This window comes from Ranitomeya variabilis, chromosome 4, assembly GCF_051348905.1.
Source record: "Ranitomeya variabilis isolate aRanVar5 chromosome 4, aRanVar5.hap1, whole genome shotgun sequence".
In the NCBI taxonomy this organism is placed as follows: Eukaryota; Metazoa; Chordata; class Amphibia; order Anura; family Dendrobatidae; genus Ranitomeya; species Ranitomeya variabilis.
Genome location: NC_135235.1, coordinates 383,179,949 through 383,207,703, shown reverse-complemented (window position 1 = coordinate 383,207,703; position 27,755 = coordinate 383,179,949). Strand labels below are relative to the sequence as shown.

Below are 27,755 nucleotides of genomic sequence, written 5' to 3'. Positions count from 1 at the left end.
ACCGACAGATTAAACAGTCTTCCCTTAGGAAACTTACTGCCTGGGATCAAATCTATAGCACAGTCACAGTCCCTATGAGGAGGCAGTGCACTGGACTCAGACTCACTGAAGACACCTGATAATCAGACAAATACTCCGGAACTTCCGAAGGCGTAGAAGAAGCAATAGACACAGGCAGGGAATCCTCATGAATACCACGACAGCCCCAACTAGACACTGACATAGCCTTCCAGTCAAGGACTGGATTATGGGTCTGTAACCATGGCAGCCCTAAAACAACCAAATCATGCATTTTATGTAAAACCAGGAAACGTATCACCTCGCGGTGTTCAGGAGTCATGCACATGGTAACCTGTGTCCAATACTGCGGTTTATTTGCTGCCAATGGTGTAGCATCAATACCCCTAAGAGGAATAGGATTTTCTAATGGTTCAAGAGTAAACCCACAGCGCTTAGCAAATGAGAGATCCATGAGACTCAGGGCAGCACCTGAATCTACAAACGCCATGACAGGATAAGATGACAGTGAGCAAATCAAAGTTACAGACAGAATAAATTTAGGTTGCAAATTACCAACGGTGACAGGACTAACAACCTTAGCTATACGTTTAGAGCATGCTGAGATAACATGTGTAGAATCACCACAGTAGTAGCACAAGCCATTCCGGCGTCTATGAATTTTCCGCTCATTTCTAGTCAGGATTCTATCACATTGCATTAAATCAGGTGTCTGTTCAGACAACACCATGAGGGAATTTGCGGTTTTTCTATCACATTGCACCGAATTAGGTGTCTGTTCAGACAACACCATGAGGGAATTTGCGGTTTTGCGCTCCCGCAACCGCCGGTCAATTTGAATAGCCAGTGCCATAGTATCATTCAGACCTGTGGGAATGGGAAAACCCACCATAACATTCTTAATGGCTTCAGAAAGGCCATTTCTAAAATTAGCGGCCAGTGCACACTCGTTCCAATGTGTCAGCACGGACCATTTCCGAAATTTTTGGCAATACACTTCAGCCTCGTCCTGCCCCTGAGACATAGCCAGCAAGGCCTTTTCTGCCTGAATCTCAAGATTGGGTTCCTCATAAAGTAAACCGAGCGCCAGAAAAAACGCATCAAGATCAGCCAATGCCGGATCTCCTGGCGCCAGCGAAAAAGCCCAATCCTGAGGGTCGCCCCGTAAGAACGAAATAACAATTTTTACTTGCTGAGCAGAATCTCCAGATGAACAGGGTCTCAGGGACAAAAACAATTTACAATTGTTCACGAAATTCCTAAACTTAAACCTGTCTCCGGAAAACAGTTCAGGAATCGGTATTTTAGGTTCTGACCTAGGATTTCTGATAACATAGTCTTGTATGCCCTGCACACGAGTAGCCAGCTGGTCCACACTTGTAATCAAGGTCTGGACATTCATGTCTGCAGCAAGCATAGCCACTCTGAGGTAAAGGGGAAGAAGAAAAAAAAAAAAAAAAAAAACTCAGAATCTTCTTTCTTATAATCCCTCTTCTGCAATGCATTAAACATTTAATACTGGCCTGGCAAACTGTTATGACCCCAATGGCGAGGGTCTCAGAGGAACGTGGAAGTCTGCAGAATACAAAAATCCAGCTCATAGGGCAGTGGTAACTGGGTTGACCATATATCTACTCCTAACGCCAACACTAGAAGTAGCCGGGGATCATTCCTACGTTGATTCTAGATGACACGCGCCAGCCGGAGAATCTAGCTACCCCTAGTAGAGGAAAACAAAGACCTTTCTTGCCTCCAGAGAAGGGGACCCCAAAGCTGGATAGAAGCCCCCCACAAATAATGACGGTGAGGTAAGAGGAAATGACAAACACAGAAATGAATCAGGTTTAGCACAGAGAGGCCCGCTTACTGATAGCAGAATAAAGAAAGGTAACTTATATGGTCAACAAAAACCCTATCAAAATCCACACTGGAAATTCAAGAACCCCCGAACCGTCTAACGGTCCGGGGGGAGAACACCAGCCCCCCTAGAGCTTCCAGCAAAGGTCAGGATATTGATTTGGAACAAGCTGGACAAAAATACAAAACCAAAACAAATAGCAAAAAGCAAAAGGCAGACTTAGCTGATATAACTGGAACCAGGATCAGTAGACAAGAGCACAGCAGACTAGCTCTGATAACTAAGTTGCCAGGCATTGAACTGAAGGTCCAGGGAGCTTATATAGCAACACCCCTAACTAACGACCCAGGTGCGGATAAAAGGAATGACAGAAAAACCAGAGTCAAAAAATTAGTAACCACTAGAGGGAGCAAAAAGCAAATTCACAACACCCTTCTCTCCAGTTCTTTGGGAGAGAATAGCCCCCAAAGCATTATTAGAAGCGTCCACCTCCACAATGAAAGAAAGTGTTGGATCTCGATGTATCAACAGCGGTGCTGATGTGAAACAGATCTTAAGCCGATCAAAAGCTTCTTGAGCCTGTGATCACCACTTAAAGGGCTTTTCCTTCTTTGTCAAGGAAGTAATGGGACGGACAATATCAGAAAAATTTCGAATAAAACGTCTGTAGAAATTTGCAAAACCAATAAAGCGTTGCAACTCCTTAACATTCTTGGGTACCGGCCAGTCAAGGATAGCCTGAATCTTACCAGATTCCATGTTCAGCCCCTGGGGAGAGATAATATAACCCAAGAACTATATCTCAGAACGATGGAACTCGCATTTCTCCGGCTTGATATACAGTTGGTTCTCTTTCAGACATCTTAAAACAGTTTTGACATGTTCTTCATGTTCCTGTAGAGAGTCAGAAAAGATTAGAATATCGTCCAAATAGATCACCACAAACTGGTTCAACAAATCTCTGAAAATGTCATTAGCAAGGTGTTGAAACGTTTCAGGGGCATTACAAAGCCCGGAGGGCATCACAAGATATTCAAAGTGTCCATACCGGCATCGGAATGCTGTCTTCCACTCATCCCCTGGACGAATACGCACCAATTTATAAGCCCCACGAAGATCCAGTTAAGAGAACACCTTAGCATGGTGGACTCTTTCCAGTAATTCGGGAATCAGAGGCAAAGGGTAACAATTCTGTACGGTTACCTTATTGAGCTCTCGATAGTCCACACAGGGTCTCAGGGACCCATCCTTCTTTACAAAAAAAATAGGTGCCCCTGCTGGTGAAGAAGAAGGACGTATGAAGCCTTTGGCCAGATTTTCATCAATATACTCCTTTACGGCTTGAAGTTCAGGTGCCGCCAAAGGATATACGTTATCAAAAGGAATAGCTGCCCCAGGAAGCAACTCAATGGGACAGTCATAATGCCTGTGTGGAGGAAGCTGATCTGCATTCTTCTTGTCACAGATGTCAGAGAACTCTTTATATGCTGAAGGTAAAGTAAATACCTGTACCGGTGGTTCCGTAGCTGTGGACTTGGGGACAGCTTCAGTTAATGCTGATTTGCTCCTTGTTGGAAAGATAATCTCCTTGGTCTCCCAGTTGATAGTTGGATTCTGAGAACGCAGCCAAGGGATGCCTAAAATCACAGGAAAATGAGGAGAAGAAATTAAGAAGAAAGAGAGTTGCTCTTGATGATTAGGCTCCAACAAAATCTCAAGGGGTACGGTCTCCTGATCCACAGGCCCGGAGATTAAAGGGGACCCATCCACTGTTTCGATGGTAATTGGAGAGGCTCTTTGCTGAATTTCAATACCATGTTCCTTGGCAAATGCGATATCCATAAAATTGCCACCTGCACCAGAGTCAATCATAGCTGCACTGGAAATCCACTGTCCTGTACACAGGATCTTAATTGGGAGAGAACAGTGAGAGTTCTTTTCATTTAGCTCCTTGGCTGGTGAAGTCATAGAAAGTGAATGGAATACAGCGTTTAAAGGCAGGCTACATTCAGAGATGTCAGATTCATCATCATAGTTGTCATACTCCCCTACTGCTGCTAGCACCTTGTTAGGCCGCTTGGGACACTTGGGACAGTTGATTAGAAAGTGGTCAGACTGGCCGCAGTAGAAACATAGACTTTCTTGAAGGCGATGCTCCCGGTGCTCATTACTCTCGCGCCTCTGAACAGAATCAATTTGCATGGGCACCTCCTCTACCTCTCGAGATGTTTTACCTGCAGGCTCTTTGGAAGGAAGGGAAAAGTTAGAAATACGGTTATATGCAGCAAACTTCTCCTGCCTACGCTCAGTAAGGCGAATGTCAATGCGCACACAATGCTGTATAAATGTTTCTAGCTCTTGTGGTGATTCAGAGGGAGCTAATTAATCCTTTACAATGCTAGACAGACCCCTTTAAAAAATAGGTAATTGTGCATAACTGTCCCAATTAGTATCTACCGCTAATCTCCTGAATTCAGTAGCATACTCAATAACAGAACGTTTAGCCTGGCGTAAAGACAATAAAGCAGATTCAGTGGTTGCACGGCGATTATGGTCATCAAACATTAATGCCATAGCGGCCAAAAAATCGTCCAAATTATTTAACCGCGGGTCACGAGACTCAATCATCGGATTCGCCCAGGCGAGCGCTCGTGCAGTCAGCAGCATTATTACACACAATACTTTGGATCTATCATTAGGAAAACAGTCAGCATGCACATCAAAATATAGCATATATTGATTCACAAAGCCACGAAATTTGTCGCGATCACCATTAAATCTGAATGGGGGCAACTTAGGTGTGCTAGCTGGTGCGGTTGCCCAGATGGTAAAGTCGCTTGTGCAGCCATTTGTGTGCTTATGTCCTGAAAAGCCCGTCCATAATGGGACTCTATACCAGCAAGTTTCTTTTCCTGGGCTGCCATGCGGGTGCTTAAGTCCTGCAAAGTTTGTCCAAACACTTGTTCATTGTGTTCAAAGCTTCCAAACTTCTTTTGCAGACCTTCCACATCTTTCTGCAGTGATCTAATTATAGAGAACACCTGCTCTAGTCTGCTTTCTGCAGTCATTGTTCCAGCAGTCTCCTCTTTTGAGGCTAGAGTATCCTGTAAAGATTATAAGGGATAACTCAGGAGACTCATTGCATGGAACAAGACAACTACAGGACACAGTTTTATAAGTGGTAAAGTCTATATTATCACACGGTGATTCAAACAGGTGCAAAGAGAAACTCAAGTCCACAACACTTGGTGTAAATATTAAACGTAGCTTAACAGTCTATAGGAAACTTCAGAGGAAAATGCAATCACGCAGAAAGTCTATGATGCACAATTATTCTTGAGGATACTTGACACGAATAAGTCCTTGGTAGTCCAAACACAGATAGATATGCTTATAAGGCAGTTCAAATAATATCTACCACAACCAGGGAGGCCTGGGTAAAAGTCTCAGGTTTAAGCAGAGCAGCAACAGCTTACATGTCCAGCAAATGCAGATGGAAACAAACACAAGCAGCCAGATGGAGGATTACTGGAAACCGATGTATGCAGCAGAAACTCAGAGCTGAGTAGCAGGATCTCCACACAGATTCACTGGAGCATGTGCAGGTGAAGGTGCAAAGCCAGGGAGTCGTCAGGAGCTGGATGCAAGGCAGAATACTCTAGCACAGACTAAAGGCTGGGGTGGAGTTATATAGCAGGAAGACACAGTGCACATGAGACCAAAGACGCCATCTTGGAAAAGGGCAGTAATGCACAAAAGGTAATTAAAATGTTCAGAGTCCTGACACTCTGCTGACGTGCAGACACTGCTCCTAGGCCCAAAACTATTAAAACTATTAACTGGATTAGATGCAGTAAAAATTGAGATACACAGGCGGTATAGTTTTTTCACAGGCAGGCTACTCTGCTGACGTGCAGACACTGCTCCTAGGCCCTAAACTATTAACTGGATTAGATGCAGTGAAAATAGCGATACACAGGCGTTGTAGTTAGTTTCACAGGCGGGCTCCTCTGCTGACGTGCAGACACTGCTCCTAGGCCCTAAACTATTAATTGGATTAGATGCAGTAAAAATTGAGATACACAGGTGGTATAGTTTGTTTCACAGGCTGGCTACTCTGCTGATGTGCAGACACTGCTCCTAGGCCCAAAACTATTAACTGGATTAGATGCAGTAAAAATTGAGATACACAGGCGGTATAGTTTGTTTCACAGGCGGGCTACTCGCTGACATGCAGACACTGCTCCTAGGCCCAAAACTATTAACTGGATTAGATGCAGTGAAAATTGAGATACACAGGTGGTACAGTTTGTTTCACAGGGGGGCTACTCTGCTGACGTGCACACACTGCTCCTAGGCCCAAAACTATTAACTGGATTAGATGCAGTGAAAATAGAGATACATAGGCGATGTAGTTAGTTTCACAGGCGGGCTACTTTGCTGACGTGCAGACACTCCTGCTAGGCCCTAAACTATTAACTGGATTGGATGCAGTGAAAATAGAGATACACAGGCGGTGTAGTTAGTTTCACAGGCGGGCTACTTTGCTGACGTGCAGACACTGCTCCTAGGCCCAAAACTATTAACTGAATTAGATGCAGTAAAAATTGAGATACACAGGCGGTATAGTTTGTTTCACAGGCGGGCTACTCTGCTGACATGCAGACACTGCTCTGTTGTGAACTCTGTTTTTGGGCTCCCTCTTGTGGTCACAAGTGGTACTGTGTGAGTGCTATCTTTGGGCTCCCTCTGGTGGCTCTTTTTGTCATTCTGCAGGTCTGTGGCTGGGATCAGCTGTCTCATTATCTGCTGGTTGGTTTCCTATTTAGCTCACCTGGACTTTCAGTTGTTGCCTGCTGTCAATGTATTCAGTGCTATTTTGATCTCTCCTGACTACCTTCGTTATCAGTCTCTCCAAGAGAAGCTAAGTTTCTGTTTGTTCATTTTTTGATCATCAGTGTTCAATATGTTTCTTGGTTTATTATCTGTCCTTGTCCAGCTTGCTAATATGTGATTTCCTCGCTTGCTGGTAGCTCTAGCGGGCTGAGTTTCTCCCCTCACACCGTTAGTTGGTGTGGGGGTTCTTGAATTCTCAGCGTGGATATTTTGTATAGGGTTTTCTACTGACCGCACAGTTTCCTATCTGTCTTCTGCTATCTAGTATTAGCGGGCCTCATTTGCTGAATCTGTTTCATTTCTACGTTTGTATTTTCCCCTTACCTCACCGTTATTATTTGTTGGAGGCTTTCTATATCTTTGGGGTTATTTCTCTGAGGCAAGTGAGGTCTTACTTTCTTTCTCTCTAGGGGTAGCTAGTTTCTCAGGCTGCGTCGAGACGTCTAGGAATTCAGGCACGTTCACCAGCTACCTTTAGTGTGTTCGGTAAGGATCAGGATTGCGGTCAGTCCAGTTACCACCTCCCTAGAGCTCGTTCTGTGTTCAGTAACTTAGCTAGTCAGTTCTGTGATCCTCAGCCACTAAGGATCATAACAGTACAGCAGGCCAAAAAGTGTTTAATGCATCGCAGAAGTGGGATAAGAGAAGTCCTGAGTTCAATTTTTTTTTTCTCCCTTTGCTGCAGTCTGTCCAGCTTCTCTCATCCCCTTAATCTCTGGGTGGCTTTGAGTTCAGCTGCAGACATGGATATTCAGAGCCTGACTTCTAGTGTGGATCATCTTGCTGCAAGGGTGCAAAGCATTCAGGATTTTGTTGTTCGCAGTCCTATGTCAGAGCCAAAAATACCTATTCCTGAGTTGTTTTCTGGAGATAGATCTAGGTTTCTGAATTTTAAGAATAATTGTAAATTATTTCTTTCCTTGAGACCTCGTTCCTCTGGTGATTCTGCTCAGCAAGTTAAAATTGTTATCTCCTTGTTACGTGGCGACCCTCAAGATTGGGCTTTCTCCCTGGCGCCAGGAGATCCTGCATTGCTGAATGTGGATGCGTTTTTTTTGGCGCTTGGACTGCTTTATGAGGAACCTAATCTTGAGAACCAGGCAGAAAAGGCTTTGCTGGACCTCTGTCAGGGACAGGATGAAGCAGAGGTGTATTGTCAAAAATTTAGGAAATGGTCGGTGCTTACTCAATGGAATGAGTGTGCCCTGGCTGCAAATTTCAGAGAAGGTCTTTCTGAAGCCATTAAGAATGTTATGGTGGGGTTCCCCATGCCTGTTAGTCTGAATGACTCAATGGCTTTGGCCATTCAGATTGATCGGCGTTTGCGGGAGCGCAAATCTGCGCACCATCTGGCGGTGTTTTCTGAACAGAGACCTGAGTCTATGCAATGTGACAGAATTCTGACCAGAATTGAGCGGCAAAGTCATAGACGTCAAAATGGGTTGTGCTTTTACTGTGGTGATTCTACTCATGTTATCTCAGCATGCTCTAAGCGCTTAAAAAAAATCGCTAAACCTGTCACTGTTGGTACTATACAGCCTAAATTCATTTTGTCTGTTACTTTAATTTGTTCTTTGTCATCCTACTCGGTTATGGCTTTTGTGGATTCAGGTGCTGCCCTGAATCTGATGGATTTGTCGTTTGCCAGGCGCTGTGGTTTGGTCCTGGAGCCTTTGGAATTCCCTATTCCACTGAGGGGAATTGATGCTACACCATTGGCTGAGAATAAGCCTCAGTATTGGACTCTAGTGACCATGTGCATGACTCCTGTACATCAGGAGGTGATTCGCTTTCTTGTGCTGCATAATTTGCATGATGTTGTCGTTTTGGGTCTGCCATGGCTGCAGGCCCATAATCCAGTTCTGGATTGGAAAGCTATGTCTGTGTCAAGTTAGGGTTGCCAGGGGATTCATGGCAAAGCTCCTTTGGTGTCAATTGCTTCTTCCACTCCTTCTGAGGTCCCTGAGTTTTTGTCGGACTACCAGGATGTATTTGATGAGCCCAGATCCGGTGCCCTACCTCCTCATAGGGATTGTGATTGTGCTTTAAATTTGATTCCTGGTAGTAAGTTCCCTAAGGGATGACTTTTTAATTTGTCTGTACCAGAACATGCCGCTATGCGGAGTTATATAAAGGAGTCTTTGGAGAAGGGACATATTCGGCCGTCCTCATCCCCTCTTGGTGCAGGATTCTTTTTTGTGGCCAAGAAGGATGGTTCTCTGAGACCTTGTATAGATTATCGTCTTCTAAATAAAATCACGGTCAAATTTCAGTATCCTTTGCCATTATTGTCTGATCTGTTTGCTTGGATTAAGGGGTCCAGTTGGTTCACCAAGATAGATCTTTGTGGTGCGTATAACCTTGTGCGTATTAAGCAGGGGCATGAATGGAAAACAGCATTTAATACGCCCGAAGGCCATTTTGAGTACTTGGTGATGCCTTTTGGACTCTCCAATGCTCCTTCTGTGTTTCAGTCCTTCATGCATGACATCTTCCGAGAATATCTGGATAAATTTATGATTGTGTATCTGGATGACATTTTGGTATTTTCTGAGGATTGGGAGTCCCATGTGAAGCAGGTCAGGATGGTGTTTCAGGTCCTGCGTGCTAATGCCTTATTTGTGAAGGGCTCAAAATGTCTCTTCGGAGTACAGAAGGTTTCCTTTTTGGGTTTAATTTTTCTCCTTCTACTATTGAGATGGACCCAGTCAAGGTCCAGGCTATTCATGACTGGACTCGGCCTACATCTGTTAAGAAAAAAATCCTATATAGAAAAGAAATACCAAATAATTCTCAAAATATAATCTATCCAGTAAATATTGCACAACAAACATGTACCCCAAGAAAATATTTACTGACAACTCAATAAATAATTTTTAATCAAATTCATTTTATTTATATTAAAAGGACATTACACAACAATTATCAATGTTTTATTAAAAAGATTTTTTACCGTTAAAATAACTGAAAATATATAAAAGTATATAAAAAAATATATATATATAAATATATAAACTGTATGTGGGGGGCTGTGGTACACAAAACTCGACTGGCAAAATCAGTAACAATAAATCACATAAAGTGCTGATGCAATCAAATCAGGATTATATGTACATTAAATATTAAAAGTGCAGTCATAAACCGGCCATAATGTGCAAAAATATGCAGAAGAATTGGAGGAAAAGTTTTTTTATATATGAATGATACAAATATAAGCACCTAATTGATATACAATTGGAAAAATCAAATAAATATATAAATAAATATAAAAGATATATAATATAAAAAAAGATAAATGATAAATAATAGCCCAAATGAATATAAACAAATATATAGTGAATGTGTCGATGTAATATATTGAAGTAAATACTGTGCAATGAATAAATATCTATATATGTATATATACTAATAAATAATAAGTGTGAAAGTTGCAATTAACACACAATTTGCAAAATCATATGTGAGAAAGCTAAAAAAGCAATAACTCTAAATTTTATATAAATGAACACATCAAGCAAATACCTGTGAATGTGAATAAAAAAAGTATATATAATATATATATGTGTGTCGGAATGTGAACAATTGATAACAGTGTAATCAATTATATTGTAGCCAATTGTACATCTATAATACTGCCATAGTATATTATTAACCCTCCAAATTCTAAAGTGCAATAATAATGTTATTAGTTGTAACACACTCTTCAAATCATGCACATAGTATGCAAAGGCATACACAAATGGAAGCCGGACCTTACCAAACGGACAAGTGCACCGCAGCCCCCACACACACCACTCCAACGCGCGTTTCGCACCTGCTTCGTCAGGGAGTGCCCCACACACACCACTCCAACGCGCGTTTCGCACCTGCTTCGTCACGAAGCAGGTGCGAAACGCGCGTTGGTAAGGTCCGGCTTCCATTTGTGTATGCCTTTGCATACTATGTGCATGATTATAGATGTACAATTGGCTACAATATAATTGATTACACTCGACACATTCACTATATATTTGTTTATATTCATTTGGGTTATTATTTATCATTTATCTTTTTTTATATTATATATCTTTTATATTTATTTATATATTTATTTGATTTTTCCAATTGTATATCAATTAGGTGCTTATATTTGTATCATTCATATATAAAAAAACTTTTCCTCCAATTCTTCTGCATATTTTTGCACATTATGGCCGGTTTATGACTGCACTTTTAATATTTAATGTACATTTAATCCTGATTTGATTGCATCAGCACTTTATGTGATTTATTGTTACTGATTTTGCCAGTCGAGTTTTGTGTACCACAGCCCCCCACATACAGTTTATATATTTATATATATATTTTTTTTTTATATACTTTTATATATTTTCAGTTATTTTAACGGTAAAAAATCTTTTTAATAAAACATTGATAATTGTTGTGTAATGTTCTTTTAATATAAATAAAATGAATTTGATTAAAAATTATTTATTGATTTGTCAGTAAATATTTTCTTGAGGTACATATACATCTGTTAAGAGTCTTCAGAAGTTCTTGGGTTTTGCTAATTTTTACCGTCACTTCATTGCTAATTTTTCTGGCGTGGTTAAACCCTTGACGGATTTGACCAAGAAGGGTTCTGATGTGACTAATTGGTCTCCTGCGGCCGTGGAAGCCTTTCAGGAGCTGAAGCGCCGGTTTTCTTCGGCTCCAGTTTTATGTCAGCCTGATATCTCTCTTCCTTTTCAGGTCGAGGTTGATGCTTCTGAGATTGGAGCAGGGGCTGTTTTGTCGCAGAGAAGCTCTGATTGCTCTGTGATGAAGCCTTGTGCTTACTTTTCAAGAAAGTTTTTGCCTGCCGAGCGGAATTATGATGTTGGTAATCGGGAGTTGTTGGCTATGAAGTGGGCATTTGAGGAGTGGCGACATTGGCTCGAGGGAGCTAAGCATCGTGTGGTGATCTTGACTGATCACAAAAATCTGATTTTTTGACGACGCAGGGCGTGTCCGAGAGTGAGTATATACCTAATAGGTATATACTCACCCTCGGCTTCGTTCCGGCAGCCTTCCTTCCTAAGAATCAGCCCTTCCAGGACCTCCGGTGATGTCACGGTCACATGGGCGGCCGCGAACCAATCACAAGCCGCGACGTCACCGCGACGTCACCGCGACGTCACCGCGAGGTCCTGGAAGGCTGATTCTAAGGAAAGAAAGTTCCCGGTTAGTACCAGGGCCCGTCAGAGTGTAAGTATAGCGATATTTTTTATTTTAATTCTTTATTTTACACTTAAATATGGATCCCAGGGCCTGAAGGAGAGTTTCCGCTCCTTCAGACCCTGGGAACCATTGGAAACCCAATGCACTGCATTGGGTTTCGAGTTTCGGCCGACCCCGACCCCGACTTTTTTATAGGATCGGACGATTTCACTCGACCTGACTTTTGAAAAAGTCGGGTTTCGTGAAACCCGACCCGATCCTATAAAAGTAAAGGTCGCTCAACCCTAGACACTGCTACTAAGCCCAAAACCCCAAAACGATTTATTAGGTTAGATGCAGTAAAAATTGAGATACACAGGCGGTGTAGCTAGCTTCACAGGCGGGCTACTCTGCTGACGTGCAGACACTGCTACTAAGCCCTAAACCCCAAAACGATTTATTAGGTTAGATGCAGTAAAAATTGAGATACACAGGCGGTGTAGCTAGCTTCACAGGCGGGCTACTCAGATGACTATCAGACAATGCTACTAGCCCAAAAGGATTGGCTGAGCTAGATTACACCAAATGCTGTGACTAACACTTGCACAGCACTGGCTCAGACCTGCCTAGCAAACAGTGCTATGAACTGCTGTAACCTACCCTGAAAAGGGCTGATATTACAACTAGTCCCGACTCCTCCCGACTCCCTAAACCTATCTCTCTGACAATTCGCTCCAAAAAAACACTCTTAGTTTGTATAGCGCCCACAGCAGCAGCGGTGCCGTCTAACACTAAGCTGCAGCAGTGAGGAAATGGTGGCGACGGGGCAAATGGCTGGTTCTTATAGGGCAAGGACATGTGACATACACAGCCAATGACGCATGCCCTTGCTTGTGTGCATCACATGCACATTGCTGTGTGTGTGTGCACTGCTGATAGGCTGAGAGACTGCACCGCCCCTCTGTAAATGCGGGAAAGAAAAAAAAAAAGGAGATCGGCGTTATTTTCTATCCCCCACCGCCCACTATACACTGAAACAGTCTATTAACAATGATAAACAGCTTTAATGTGCAAATCAAGCTAGGCTTTTGGTGAACGAACAGTTATCGAACAGAAACTCGAACAGCCGAATTTTAAGCAAATTGTTCGGGTTCGTCGAATGACTCGAACACCGCCCAAAACAGCTCAAATTTGAAATTGGCGAACAGTTCAACTCGAACACCGCTCATCTCTAGTAGCAAGTTGTGTGCAGCAAGTTTTGCGCATGGCGTGTTTTGCGCGTGGTGAATTTTTTCTGTGTGGTGCGTTTTGAGTATGTGCAAGTTTTCTGTGAGGCAACTTTTGCATGTGTTGCAACTTTTGTGCATGTGGCAATTTTTCCACATGTGCAAGTTTTGCGTGTGGCGAGTTTTCCATGAGGTGAGTTTTGCACGAGTGGCTAGTTTTGCGTGAGCCTAATTTTGCATGAGCCTAGTTTTGCATGTGGCGAATTTTGCGCGTGGTGAGTTTTGAGCTGTGACTTTTGTGTTTCGACTTTTATGTGGTGAGGTTGGTGTATGTGTGGTGAAATGTGTACTGAAGGTGGTATATGTGTTCAAGCACGTGGTAGTGTGTGGCGCGTTTTGTGTGTGTTCATATCCCCATGTGTGGTGAGTATCCCATGTCGGGGCCCCACCTTAGCAACTGTACGGTATATACTCTTTGGCGCCATCACTCTCATTCTTTAAGTCCCCCTTGCTCACATCTGGCAACTGTCAATTTGTCTTCAACACTTTTCCTTTCACTTTTTCCCCATTATGTAGATAGGGGCAAAATTGTTTGGTGAATTGGAAAGCGCAGGGTTAAAATTTTGCCTCACAACATAGCCTATGACGCTCTCGGGGTCCAGACATGTGACTGTGCAATATTTTGTGGCTGTAGCTGCGACGGTGCAGATGCAAATCTCGGACATACACACATACATACACACATACACACACACACACACACACACACACACACACACACATTCAGCTTTATACAGTTATATGAAAAAGTTTGGGCACTCCTATTAATCTTAAGCTTAATGTTTTATAAAAATTGTTTTTTTTGCAACAGCTATTTCAGTTTCATATATCTAATAACTGTTGGACACAGTAATGTTTCTGCCTTGAAATGAGGTTTATTGTACTAACAGAAAATGTGCAATCTGCATTCAAACAAAATTTGACAGGTGCATAAGTATGGGCACCTCACCAGAAAAGTGACATTAATATTTAGTAGATCCTCCTTTTGCAAAAATAACAGCCTCTAGTCGCTTCCTGTAGCTTTTAATGAGTTCCTGGATCCTGGATGAAGGTATTTTTGACCACTCCTCTTTACAAAACAATTCCAGTTCAGTTAAGTTTGATGGTCGCCGAGCGTGGACAGCCCTCTTCAAATGATCCCACAGATGTTCAATAATATTCAGGTCTGGGGACTGGGATGGCCATTCCAGAACAGTGTAATTGTTCCTCTGCATGAATGCCTGAGTAGATTTGGAGCGGTGTTTTGGATCATTGTCTTGCTGAAAGATCCATCCCCTGCGTAACTTCAACTTTGTCACTGATTCATGAACATTATTGTCAAGAATCTGCTGATACTGAGAGGAATCCATGCGTCCCTCAACTTTAACAAGATTCCCGGTGCCGGCATTGGCCACACAGCCCCAAAGCATGATGGAACCTCCACAAAATTTTACTGTGGGTAGCAAGTGTTTTTCTTGGAATGCTGTGTTTTTTTGCCGCAATGCATAACGCCTTTTTGTATGACCAAACAACTCAATCTTGGTTTCATCAGTCCACAGGACCTTCTTCCAAAAAGAAATTGGCTTCTCCAAATGTGCTTTTGCGTACCTTAGCCGACTCTGTTTGTGGCGTGCTTGCAGAAAAGGCTTCTTTCGCATCACTCTCCCATACAGCTTCTCCTTGTGCAAAGTGCATTGTATAGTTGACCGATGCACAGTGACACCATCTGCAGCATGTTGATGCTGCAGCTCTCTGGAGGTGGTCTGAGGATTGTCCTTGACTGATCTCACCATTCTTCTTCTCTGCCTTTCTGATGTTTTTCTTGGCCTGCCACTTCTGGCCTTAACAAGAACTGTACCTGCGTTCTTCCATTTCCTTACTATGTTCCTCACAGTGGAAATTGACAGGTTAAATCTTAGACAGCTTTTTGTATCCTTCCCCTGAACAACTATGTTGAATAATCTTTGATTTCAGATCATTTGACAGTTGTTTTGAGGAGCCCATGATGCCACTCTTCAGAGGAGATTCAAACAGGAGAACAACTTGTAAGTGGCCACTTTAAGTAGCTTTTCTCATGATTGCATACACCTGGCTATGAAGTTCAAAGCTCAATGAGGTTACAAAACAAAAAAAAGTGCTTTAGTAAGTCAGTAAAAAGTAGGTACGAGTATTTAAAACAAGAAAATGATAAGGGTGCCCATACTTATGCACCTGTCAAATTTTGTTTGAATGCAGATTGCACATTTTCTGTTAGTACAATAAATCTCATTTCAAGGCAGAAACATTACTGTGTCCAACAGTTATTAGATATATGAAACTGAAATAGCTGTTGCAAAAAAAACAATTTTTATAAAACATTAAGCTTAAGATTAATAGGGGTGCCCAAACTTTTTCATATAACTGTATATTAGATATAGACACTACCGTTCAAAAGTTTAGGGTCACCCAGACAATTTTGTGTTTTCCATGAAAACTCATACTTTTATTAATCAAATGAGTTGCCAAATGAATTGGTAATCTAGTCCAGACATTGACAAGGTTTGGAAAAAAAAGATTTTTATTTGAAATAGTAATTTTCTCCTTCAAGTATTGCTTTCGTCAAATAATGTTCCCTTTGCAGCAATTACAGCATTGTAGACCTTTGGCATTCTAGCAGTTAATTTGCTGAGGTAATCTGGAGAAATTTCACCCCATGCTTCCAGAAGCCCCTCCCACAAGTTGGTTTGGCTTGATGGGCACATTTTGCGTACCATACAGTCAAACTGCTCCCACAACAGCTCAATGGGGTTGACTTGGTGACTGCGCTGACCACTCCATTACAGATAGATTACCAGCTGCCTTCTTCTTCCCTAAATAATTCTTGTATAATTTGGAGGTGTGCTTTGGGTCATTGTCCTGTTGTACGATGAAATTGGCTCCAATCAAGCGCTGACCACAGGGTGTGGCATGGTGTCGCAAAATAGAGTGAAAGCCTTCCTTATTCAATATCCCTTTTACCTTGAACAAATCTCCCACTTTACCAGCACCAAAGCAACCCCAGACCATCACATTACCTCCACCATGCTTGACAGATGGCGTCAGGCACTCTTCCAGCATCTTTTCAGTTGTTCTGCGTGTCACAAATGTTCTTCTGTGTGATCCAAACACCTCAAACTTGGATTTGTCTGTCCATAACACTTTTTCCAATATTCCTCTGTCCAATGTCTGTGTTATTTTGCTCATATTAATCTTTTCCTTTTATTAGCCAGTCTCAGATATGGCTTTTTCTTTGCCACTCTGCCCTGAAGGCCAGCATCCCGGAGTCGCCTCTTCACTGTAGACATTGACACTGGCGTTTTGCGTGTACTATTTAATGAAGCTGCCAGTTGAGGACCTGTGAGGGGTCGATTTCTCAAACTACAGACTCTAATGTACTTGTCTTGTTGCTCAGTTGTGCAGCGGGGCCCCCCACTTCTCTTTCTACTCTGGTTAGAGCTTGTTTGTGCTCTCCTCTGAAGGGAGTAGTACACACCGTTGTAGGAAATCTTCAGCTTCTTGGCAATTTCTTGCATGGAATAGCCTTCATTTCTAAAAACAAGAATAGACTGTCGAGTTTCACATGAAAGTTTTTTTTTTCTGGCCATTTTGAGAGTTTAATGGAACCAACAAATTGTAATGCTCCAGAGGCCTACGAGGAGTTCATTGTACTATATTGAGAACTATCTGGTGCATTATACTATATGGGGGCTATCTAGGGGTTCATCATACAGTGTAGAGATTACACTGAGGGGGGCATCATTCAATTTTGGAGACATTAAACAGTTTAGTGGCTACTAAGCGGTCAGTATACTGTGTGAGTGGTAGTATATAGTGAGGGGTCATTAAACTGTGTATAAGGGAGCTGTACAGGGGGAGACTCGGGACATTATTACATGTAAAGTGGGCACTTATTGTTATAGGGAACTCGGGTTACTGTGACTGTCAAAGGGGCAGAGAGGGCATTATTACTTTCTAGGTTTCTAGGGGACAAAATGTGGGCACTGTTTTATCGGGCACTTGCACTTGGCATTACTATATTCTAGAGGTTTTTTTTACCATCTAGAGGCACACTGTTCCACAGAGCAGATGCAGTAATAGGGACAGATACGGCAGCAGCGGCTCAGTATTTAGAGTATCAGCAGGTTGAGGAGTTTGTGCAGGTTGGGAATAGATGGTGATGGGGCTGGAAAATGAGAAGCGAAATGTATCTTTGTTGTAATCTCTGCAGACAAGTCCTGGCTGGAAAAAGTCATGTGGGTCTGGGCCAGATGGAGAAATCGGGAAAAGTGAATGATTCCATCAGAAAGATCGTCCTCTGTAAGTCACCATCTGTAACTGTGCTGAAATCTCTTATATGTTCTGTAGGACTGGTATCTACCACTGACCATATGGCGGTAATATCAATATTGGTCTATATATAGAGATTATTTTTAGCAACAGTGCGGTTATCTGCAGAGGCTCTCCTCCACTATTAGGGTGTGTCACCAAGTTGTAATCAAGGTTACCTGGTTAGGGGCCCGCTCAGAAGTTTCGCCCTCCCTGAACCAAAACCCTAGCTATGCCTCTGCATTGAGCTAGCTCTTCAGGACCTGTCTTACCATTTGATGGTATTTGGATGTTGTTGCTTTCCTTGCCTCCTCATCATGGTTACCGTATACCTGTGGGATGCTGAGGAACTTGTAGCTTGTCCTTACATCTGCTATGTGCCCTGCTGGTAATTCCACTCCATCAGTCTTGACTACCTTGCCTCTCTTTATTACCAACCAGCTGCACTTCTCCAGTCCGAAGGACATCCCAATGTCTTTGCTGTAAATCCTTGTCAGGTGGATCAATGAATTGACGTCTTGTTGGTTTTTTGCATATAGCTTGATGTCATACATGTAGAGGAGGTGGCGGATGATGCTTCCACTCTTGATCTTGTATCCATAGCAAGACTCTGTAATTATCTGACTGAGGGGTTCCTATGCAGAACAGCAATGGGGACAGGGATAGATAGATAGATAGATAGATAGATAGATAGATAGATAGATAGATAGATAGATAGATAGATAGATAGATACACAGCAATGGCAAAAAGAGACCACCACATTAAAACCTTGTCATGGGCAGCCCAATCTCCAGACCTGAACCCCATTGAAAACCTCTGGAATGTAATCAAGAGGATGATGGATAGTCACAAGCCATCAAACAAAGAACTGCTTAAATTTTTTGCGCCAGGAGCAGTGTGAAAAGACTGGTGGAAAGCATGCCAAGACTCGTGAAAGCTGTCATTAAAAATTATGGTTATTCCACAAAATGTTGATTTCTGAACTCTTCCTGAGTTAAAACATTCATATTGTTGTTTCTAAATGATTATGAACTTGTTTTCTTTGCATTATTCGAGGTCTGAAAGCACTTGTTTTTTTTTGTAATTTTGATCATTTCTCCTTTTCAGAAAAAAATACAAAATTATTGCTTTGAAATTCGGAAACATGTTGTCAGTAGTTTATAGAATAAATGAAAAATTTACCTTTTACTCAAAAATATACCTATAAAGAGAAAAATCAGACAAACTGAACATTTTGCAGTGGTCTCTTAATTTGTGCCAGAGCTGCATATGTGTGTGTTTTGAAGAATATTTCGTTTTAAAACGATGTGTAAATGACAGAGAGCTGCTGTATGTAATAGCTCATGTTAAAATCGTATTGCATACGGATGTCATACGGATACATATATGTGAGGAAATTGCATCAATGCATTGCAAACAGAGTACACACGGATGACCATATGGAGAACACTTGTGCGACTCTCGGCAGGGAGACTCGGACCGATTTTTCATACCTTAAATGTGACCCCGGCCTAATCAGTATAACAGTGCCAACCTGACACTGTCTGTAGGTTGCTGTGCACAATCCTGCTGACAGGTTCCCTTTAATTCTTTTGGGGATGACCAAAAAACTGCAATTCTGCATTTTTGTAGCTTTAGATAAACATTTATGGAAAATTCTAATGGTTTCACAAACTTTCAAGCATAAATATACTTTAAAAAATGGAATATAGCAATCTTTGTACGTCAAGGTATTTAATAATTATTTTTTCTTCCCCAGCAGGTTTTTGTAATGCAGACTGATGGCTTGGCCCACAACATTCATCCAACAGTTTCCCATTTGGGAGTCTCAACTTCTTCTGCAGTAGCTCTTATTCCTCAATATCCAGCTTTTCCAACCAGCTATGATAATCAGAAAAACAGCATTATCACCGTAACCCCTTAGTTACCAAGCTAATTTTGCCCTTACTGACCTGGCAAAATTTTTTAAATCTGACCACTGTCACTTTGATGTAATAACTCTGGAATGCTTCAATGGATCCCACCAATTCTGGGAATGTTATTTTGTGACATATTGTACCTCATAATAGTGGTAAAATTTGTTTGATATGATTTGCATTTATTTGTGAAAATATCGCAATTTTGGTGAAAATGTTGAAAAAAAATCCCAATTTTCACATTTTCAGTCTTTATATTCTTAAACAGTTAGTCATGCTGTATAAAATAATTAATAAATAACATTTCCACTATGTCTACTTTACATCTGCATCTTTTTCAAACATTATTTTATTTTGTTAGGATGTTAGAGGGATTAAAAGTTTTGCAGCAATTTCTCATTTTTTCCACAAATTTACAAAACCTGTTTCTTTATGACCTATTCAGATTTAAATTAACTTTGAAGGGCCTATATATTGGAAACTCCCCCAAAGTGATACCATTTTAAAAAGTGCACCCCCTGAAATATTTCAAAACTGTCATTTTTTAACCCTTCATGTGCTACACAGGAATTAATGCAAAGTGGAATGAAAAAAAAATTACCTCTAGAATGTTGCTTTAGCTCCAATGTTTCACTTTTGCAAAAGGTAACACTAAAATGTGGACCCCATCCTTTGTTACACACTTTTTTTTTATAGCATAGCGATTCCCCACACATAACCAAAAAGTTCTGTTGGACAAATGGAAGTGATCGGAACGGAAGAAGCACAGTTTGAATTAGGGAACACAAATTGGCTGATATAGATTGCGGCCGACATGTCACATTTACAGGGCTCCCAATACTAACCCTAACCCTAAGCCCAACCCTAATACTAAACCCAACCCTAAGACCAACCCCAGCCCTAAGGCCGGGATCACACTAACAAGTGTGATGCGAGAAACTCGCGCGAGTCTCTTGCATAAATTCCCAGCGCTGCCGCTGTCACTCGGGACCGGAATGTGCGGTTGCATAGAAATACATGCGGCTGCACACTCCAGTCCTGAGTGCCAGCGGAAGCGCTGGGTATTGATGCAAGAGACTCGTGCGAGTTTCTCGCATCACACTCGCAAGTGTGACCCCGGCCTAACCCAAACCCAGCACTAACCCTAAGCCCAACACTAACACTAAACCCAACCTTAAACCTAACCCTAAGCTCAACTGTAACACTAAGCCCAACACTAAACTTAACCCTAAGCCCAACACTAAATCGAACCCTAAGCCTAAACCAAACCCTAAAACTAATCCTAAGCCCAATACTAACTGTAACCCTAAGCCCAACCCCAACCCTAAGCCTAAAACTACACCTAACCCAAACCCTAACCCCAACCCTAACCCTAAGACGAGACCACCACATCTTCTGTCAGTTCCCCGGGACCTGTCTCCTGGCTTCCGTCTGACACAGCAGTCACTTGTTCAGAAGAGGGGAAACTGTTGGTTTCCTGAATGGCCTCTTGGGCTCTGGTGCTACCACTGTGTTTAACAGTGGCCACGGCCACTGCAACAGCAGGTAGTGCCCGCTTCTCCTCCTCTTCCGGCCAAGTCGCCAGTCGAGACTGACTGACCTGGCCCTCTGACATCCCAGTTCTGGAGGAACTCTGCAATGAGTACTCGCCTGGGAGCCCTACCTCTCCTTGGACTGCCCTGCTCTCAATTGCATGCTCCCCTTTAGCTAGCTGTCTATTCCCTCTGTGACAATCTCACATGACAGTCTGTCCCCAGCAAAACACTCATGGGAATATTAAAGATAACCACCACCTCCTGCACTACCCTCCTGGCGCCCAAGTACAAATACACTATGGCGATAGACAGTGCTGTTTCCACGTACCAAATCCTGTGGGGACACCAGCTCAGGTCCCATGACCGGGCCTATGCTGACTGGCTGATGGTTATCAAGGAACCTCATACCACCCCCTCCCACACAAAAAGCAATAATCAGTTTCAGGGATGGTGACGGACCCTTCTGGCACTGGGAACCCATGGCTTTGAAGTGTCCAGGTTATCTGAGATGACTATGTCGGAGCTCTGCTACCGACGTGGAGAGGAAAGCATGGGCAGGTGCCCCCTTGGGATTAGGGGCAGGGACAGCAGACACCAAGTTCATCTTGCTCCCTCTCCAGCCAGAAAGTTTCTTGGCCTCTGGAGTCCTGTTGTTGGAATACTTGTTTGCATGTGTCGCTGTTGCCGAGGGCCCCTTTGGCTTCCGGTCTTTGAGATACTGCTGAAGGTCCTCCGGGCAGTTTCACAGAAATTGTTCAGTCATGATGAGCTTTTTCAACTGCTGGACGGAGGTGAGCTCCAATCCTGAGGTTCATTGATCAACTGCTCTCAGTAGGGTCCACATGTGATCAGCCCAGTTGTCTGCAAGACTCCGCTGCTTACTCCGGAGCTTCTTCCAGTACATCTCAGGGGTCACATTGTACTGCCAGACCAGAGCCTACTTGATTTCCTCATAGCTTGGGGTGGTCTCGCTGGGCAGAGGTACCAAAAGATTTCCAGGGCCTTTATCCTGAGCCACGGGATTAAGAACCAGATCCACTGGTCCTCAGGCAGAAGGTACTGATGGCAAGATTTTCAAATACAAGGAAGAGGGTGTCCAAGTCCCCTACTTTGTCAAGCATGGAGATGTCCTCCACCCATAGGTTCGGGACTAGAAATAAGCAACCTTGTTTAGAAAATGTACGCCAATCTCAAATTCGGCACGAACATTCTACATTTGGATTTGTGTTCGGATTCCAGAGCATTTTTACTCAAAATTGGCAAAGCTCAGTAAATCAGGGAGTTTCCACTAATGCTTTTGTTAGAACTTTGGCTAGGATAGTGGTGCTGTATGATGAGTGGGGGATGTGTTTGATGAGGGGAGCGGGTGGGGAGATGTCAGAGGAGCGGATGACTGTATTTTTTTTTTATTAACTTAAATGTGTGGAGATTCCGGGACCCAATGAGGGCGCAGAAACTATCCACAACATCCAGACGTAAGGGCTTCTGTCATTGGCTGCCGAAGTCACATGTCCCTCTCCATATAAAAAGCAGATATGTTGTTTTTGCATCATTTTGTCAGTGTGATAGCACAGAGAGGCTGCTTCTGCTGTTGCTGCAAGTAGTCAGATAGTTAGCTAGGCATTTTAGTGTCAGCTAGTTTAGCCAGATAGGGTACTGTGTCAATTGAACCTTCCAGCATCCAAATTATTTGTGCTAATAGTGTGGTGCAAGCAGGAGAGTTCACATTTCAGAATCTAAATACTTTCTGCTAATAGTGTGGTCCAATAACATTAACCCCTTAAGCCTCAAGGGTGGTTTGCACATTAATGACCGGGCCAATTTTTACAATTCTGACCACTGTCCATTTATGAAGTTATAACTCTGGAACGCTTCAATGGATCCTGGTGATTCTGACCCTGTTTTCTCGAGACATATTGGGCTTCATTACAGTGGTAACATTTATTTGATACTACCTGCATTTATTTGTGAAAAAAGCAGAAATTTGGGGAAAAATTTGGAAAATTTCGCAATTTTCCAACTTTGAATTTTTATGCCCTTAAATCACAGAGATATGTCACACAAAATACTTAATAAGTAACATTTCCCACATGTCTACTTTACATCAGCACAATTTTGGAACCAATTTTTTTTTTGTTAGGGAGTTATAAGGGTTAAAAGTTGACCAGCAATTTCTCATTTTTACAGCACCATTTTTTTTAGGGACAACATCACATTTGAAGTCATTTTGTGGGGTCTATATGATAGAAAAGAACCAAGTGTGACACCATTCTAAAAACTGCACCCGTCAAGGTGCTCAAAACCACATTCAAAAAGTTAATTAACCCTTCAGGTGTTTCACAGGAATTTTTGGAATGTTTAAAAAAAAATGAACATTTAACTTTTTTTCACAAAAAATTTACTTCAGCTCCAATTTGTTTTATTTTACCAAGGGTAACAGGAGAAAATGGACCCCAACAGTTGTTGTACAATTTGTCCTGAGTACGCCGATACCCCATATGTGGGGGTAAACCACAGTTTGGGCGCATGGCAGAGCTCGGAAGGGAAGGAGCGCCGTTTGACTTTTCAATGCAAAATTGACAGGAATTGAGATGGGACGCCATGTTGCATTTGGAGAGCCACTGATGTGCCTAAACATTGAAACCCCCCACAAGTGACACCATTTTGGAAAGTAGACCCCCTAAGGAACTTATCTAGAGGTGTGGTGAGCACTTTGACCCACCAAGTGCTTCACAGAAGTTTATAATGCAGAGACGTAAAAATAAAAAATCATATTTTTTCACAAAAATGATTTTTCGCCCTCAATTTTTTATTTTCCCAAGGGTAAGAAAATAAATTGGATGCCAAACATTGTTGTGCAATTTGTCCTGATTACGCTGATACCCTATATGTGGGGGTAAACCACTGTTTGGGCACATGGCAGAGCTCGGAAGGGAAGGAGCGCCTTTTCACTTTTCAATGCAAAATTGACTGGAATTGAGATGGGACGCCATGTTGCGTTTGGAGAGCCACTGATGTGCCTAAACATTGAAACCCCCCACAAGTGACACCATTTTGGAAAGTAGACCCCATAAGGAACTTATCTAGATGTGTTGTGAGAGCTTTGAACCTCCAAGTGTTTCACTACAGTTTATAACGCAGAGCAGTGAAAATAAAAATTCTTTTTTTTTCCACAAAAATAATGTTTTAGCCCCAGTTTTGTATTTTCCCAAGGGTAACAGGAGAAATTGGACCCCAAAAGTTGTTGTCCAATTTGTCCTGAGTATGCTGATACCCTACATGGGGGGGAACCACTGTTTGCACGCATGGCAGAGCTCGGAAAGGGAAAGAGCGCCATTTGGAATGCAGACTTAGATGGATTGGTCTGCAGGCATCACATTGCATTTGCAGAGCCCCTGATGCACCTAAACAGTAGAAACCCCCACAAGTGACCCCATATTGGAAACTAGACCCCCCAAGGAACTTAGCTAGATGTGTTGTGAGAACTTTGAACCCCCAAGTGTTTCACTACAGTTTATAACGCAGAGCCGTGAAAATAAAAAATCATTTTTTTTCCACAAAAATTAATTTTTAGCCCCCAGTTTTGTATTTTTCCAAGGGTAACAGGAGAAATTGGACCCCAAAAGTTGTTGTCCAAATTTTCCTGAGTACGCTGATACCCTACATGTGGGGGAACCACCGTTTGCACGCATGGCAGAGCTCGAAAGGGAAGGAGCGCCATTTGGAATGCAGACTTAGATGGATTGGTCTGCAGGCGTCACGTTGCATTTGCAGAGCCCCTGATGTACCTAAACAGTAGAAACCCCCACAAGTGACCCCATATTGGAAACTAGACCCCCCTAGGAACTTATCTAGATGTGTTGTGAGAACTTTGAACCCACAAGTGTTTCACTACAGTTTATAACGCAGAGCCTTAAAAATAAAAAAATATTTTTTTCCCACAAAAATGGTTTTTTAGCCCCCAAAATTTTTATTTTCCCAAGGGTAACAAGAGAAATTGGACCCCAAAAGTTGTTGTCCAATTTGTCCTGAGTACACTGATACCACATGTGTTGGAGTAAACCCCCGTTTGGGCGCACGGGAGAGCTCGGAAGGGAAGGAGCACTGTTTTACTTTTTCAACACAGAATTGGCTGGAATTGAGATCGGACGCCATGTCGTGTTTGGAGAGCCCTGATATGCCTAAACAGTGGAAACCCCCAATTGTAACTTAAACCCTAACCCAAACACACCCCTAACCCTAATCCCAACCACACCCCTAACCCCAACCACACCCCTAACCCCAACACACCCCTAACCCTAATCCCAACCCTAACCACACCCCTAACTCCAACACACCCCTAACCCTAATCCCAACCATAACCCTAATCACACCCCTAAACCTGACACACCCCTAACCCTAATCCCAACCGTAAATGTAATCCAAACCCTAACCTTAACTTTAGCCCCAACCCTAACTGTAGCCCTAACCCTAACTTGAACCCTAACCCTAACTTTAGCCCCAACCGTAACCCTAACTTTAGCCCCAGCCCTAACCCTAACTTTAGCCCCAACCCTAACTGTAGCCCTAACCCTAGCCCCAACCCTAACCCTAGCCCCAACCCTAACCCTAGCCCTAACCCTAGCCCTAACCCTAACCCTAGCCCTAACCCTAACCCTAATGGGAAAATGGAAATAAATACTTTTTTTAATTTTATTATTTTTCCCTAACTTAGGGGGTCATGAAGGGGGGTTTGATTTACTTTTAAAGCGGGTTTTTTAGCGGATTTTTATGATTTGCTGCTGTCACACACTAAAAGACGCTTTTTATTGCAAAAAATAGTTTTTGCGTCTCCACATTTTGGGAGCTATAATTTTTCCATATTTTGGTCCACAGAGTCATGTGAGGTGTCTTGTTTTTTGCGGGACGAGTTGACGTTTTTATTGGTAACATTTTGCTGCGATAGTCGGCTGACACCCGGCCACGGTCGGCCGCGCTCCCCCCGTGAGCGCGGCCGATTGCATATGACGTACTATCCCGTCACTGGGAATTAAGTCCCAGGTCACCTCGACGGGATAGTATGTCATATGGGATTAAGGGGTTAAGGGTATTTTTTCATGGTCAGTAAACGCTGCTGGTTTGACGCTGCGTTTATCCGCAGCATCAAACCCGCAGCAGCCAGAAGTTACAGCATAGTGGATGGGATTTGAAGAAATCCCATCTCCAGTATGTGTGCAGGTACGCCTCCGGCTTCCCTGCAGTGAAGGACATGCGACGCGTCTTTTGAAACTGCAGTATGTCAATTTATCTTGCAGAGACGCTCCATCTCCACAAGATAAATTTCCCATTCAATGTATTGGGCATGGTGATTCCACATGGTTTAGTGAACACATGCGGAATCACCTGCGTTCTAAAGCCGGCAGCGCTTTGGACGCAGCGGACATGTTCTGCGTCCAAAGCGCTGCCGGTTCCTAACCGTGGAAACATACCCTAATGGGAGCAGACCTAATACATGCTGGCTCTCTCCTTTTTATCAGGCTTACCCTAGCCTGATGTCAAACTCCATTGTGCTTTTTAGTTGTCTCTTTCCATGGGTATGTTATTAGATCACATCTGTTTGCCTTGCAGGAGGTGTTTCTGCCTGTGACCTGCTTGTGACTTGTCTCATGGAGATTATTTCTCTCCACAGTCTGTGTTTCTATTGCTCCTCCTTGTGGACGCCTAGGGTTGTAGCTTGTGTTTATTACAACATATACCTTTATTAGTAGCTTGGGTCACTCTCATCTTTAATTATTCATGTAATTGCCCTATAGGTCTTCTTCATACCCTTGTTGTCACTAGGCACTGCATTCATATGACTTCTCCTCTAGTGCATGGCTATTTGAGCTCATGGCTAGTTAGTTATATATATATATGGGTAGGGGTATGGTTTTGGGTTATTGCATGTTTTTAAGTGATTTTATTACTCTTATGTGAGTCCCATTTGTATCAAGAAAGTTAAATACTTATTCATGTACTAGATGGAGGCCCGATGGGATAATGTCGCGATGGGGGCAGGCTTTGCAGCATTGAGAATCTCTCCCCCAGGTGCTCACCCACCTATCCACTCTCTCTTTCCCCATGTGCTGACTTCTCCCGTCTGTGCTCTGTTCTTTGACCTGTCTACCCCATGTGCTATCCCCCCCATTTCTCTCCTTCCTGTGCTGTGTTCTCGCCTCAAAGACAATACTGACATTACACTAGATCGCAGAGGATATGCAGCGCCCCAGGTTCCTGGTCGTTGCAGTAATATCATTCTCCTCTAGGGGGGAGTGATGTTACGTTTGGAGGCAAGGGATGACAACCGAATCCAGGTATCACAAACATGCAACACATTTCGCACTCCACCAGGCCACCAGGGGGAGCTATGCTCCTATTTATTGGGGCACTCTTCACACTTAGGTAAAACTGGTTGCCTGGGGAGGAAGTTAGGCAGTTGCTGGCTGAGCTTCGCTTAGGTAGTTGGTCCCTGGCAGGGGTGGGAGCCTGTCAGAGGCTGAGACAGAAGGACACGGAGCTGTGCCTGCCCTAAGTGCGGCAGTTCCTAAGAACGGACACTGAAAGAGAACTGTATTGTAGAGAGGGTGAAGAAGTCATAGCAAAGGTGTGGATACCAGGAGGAGTTCTGCCCTATACAGGCTGCCTCCTTCTGAGGCGCAGGATCCCGGTAGCTGGAACACCGAGGGAGCAACAGTCCTTTATGCCTTGCTCCAGAGACCGACAGGA

At 42.9% G+C, this 27,755-nt stretch overlaps 1 protein-coding gene across 2 annotated transcripts in view; it reads left to right on the top strand.

Annotated features, from left to right (window-relative positions):
- The window catches only part of LOC143768943 (membrane-spanning 4-domains subfamily A member 15-like), a 221,952-nt gene extending 202,172 nt beyond the window's left edge, over positions 1-19,780 (top strand). Inside the window, exon 7 of one of the 2 annotated variants that reach the window (XM_077257550.1) lies at positions 19,323-19,780. In XM_077257550.1, the coding sequence (XP_077113665.1) occupies positions 19,323-19,484 (162 nt within the window). In that variant the 3' untranslated portion in view covers positions 19,485-19,780. Of the gene's footprint in view, positions 1-19,319 lie in introns of both variants that reach the window. The other variant, XM_077257549.1, reaches the window with a different exon arrangement.
- Positions 19,781-27,755: the final 7,975 nt, after the last annotated feature.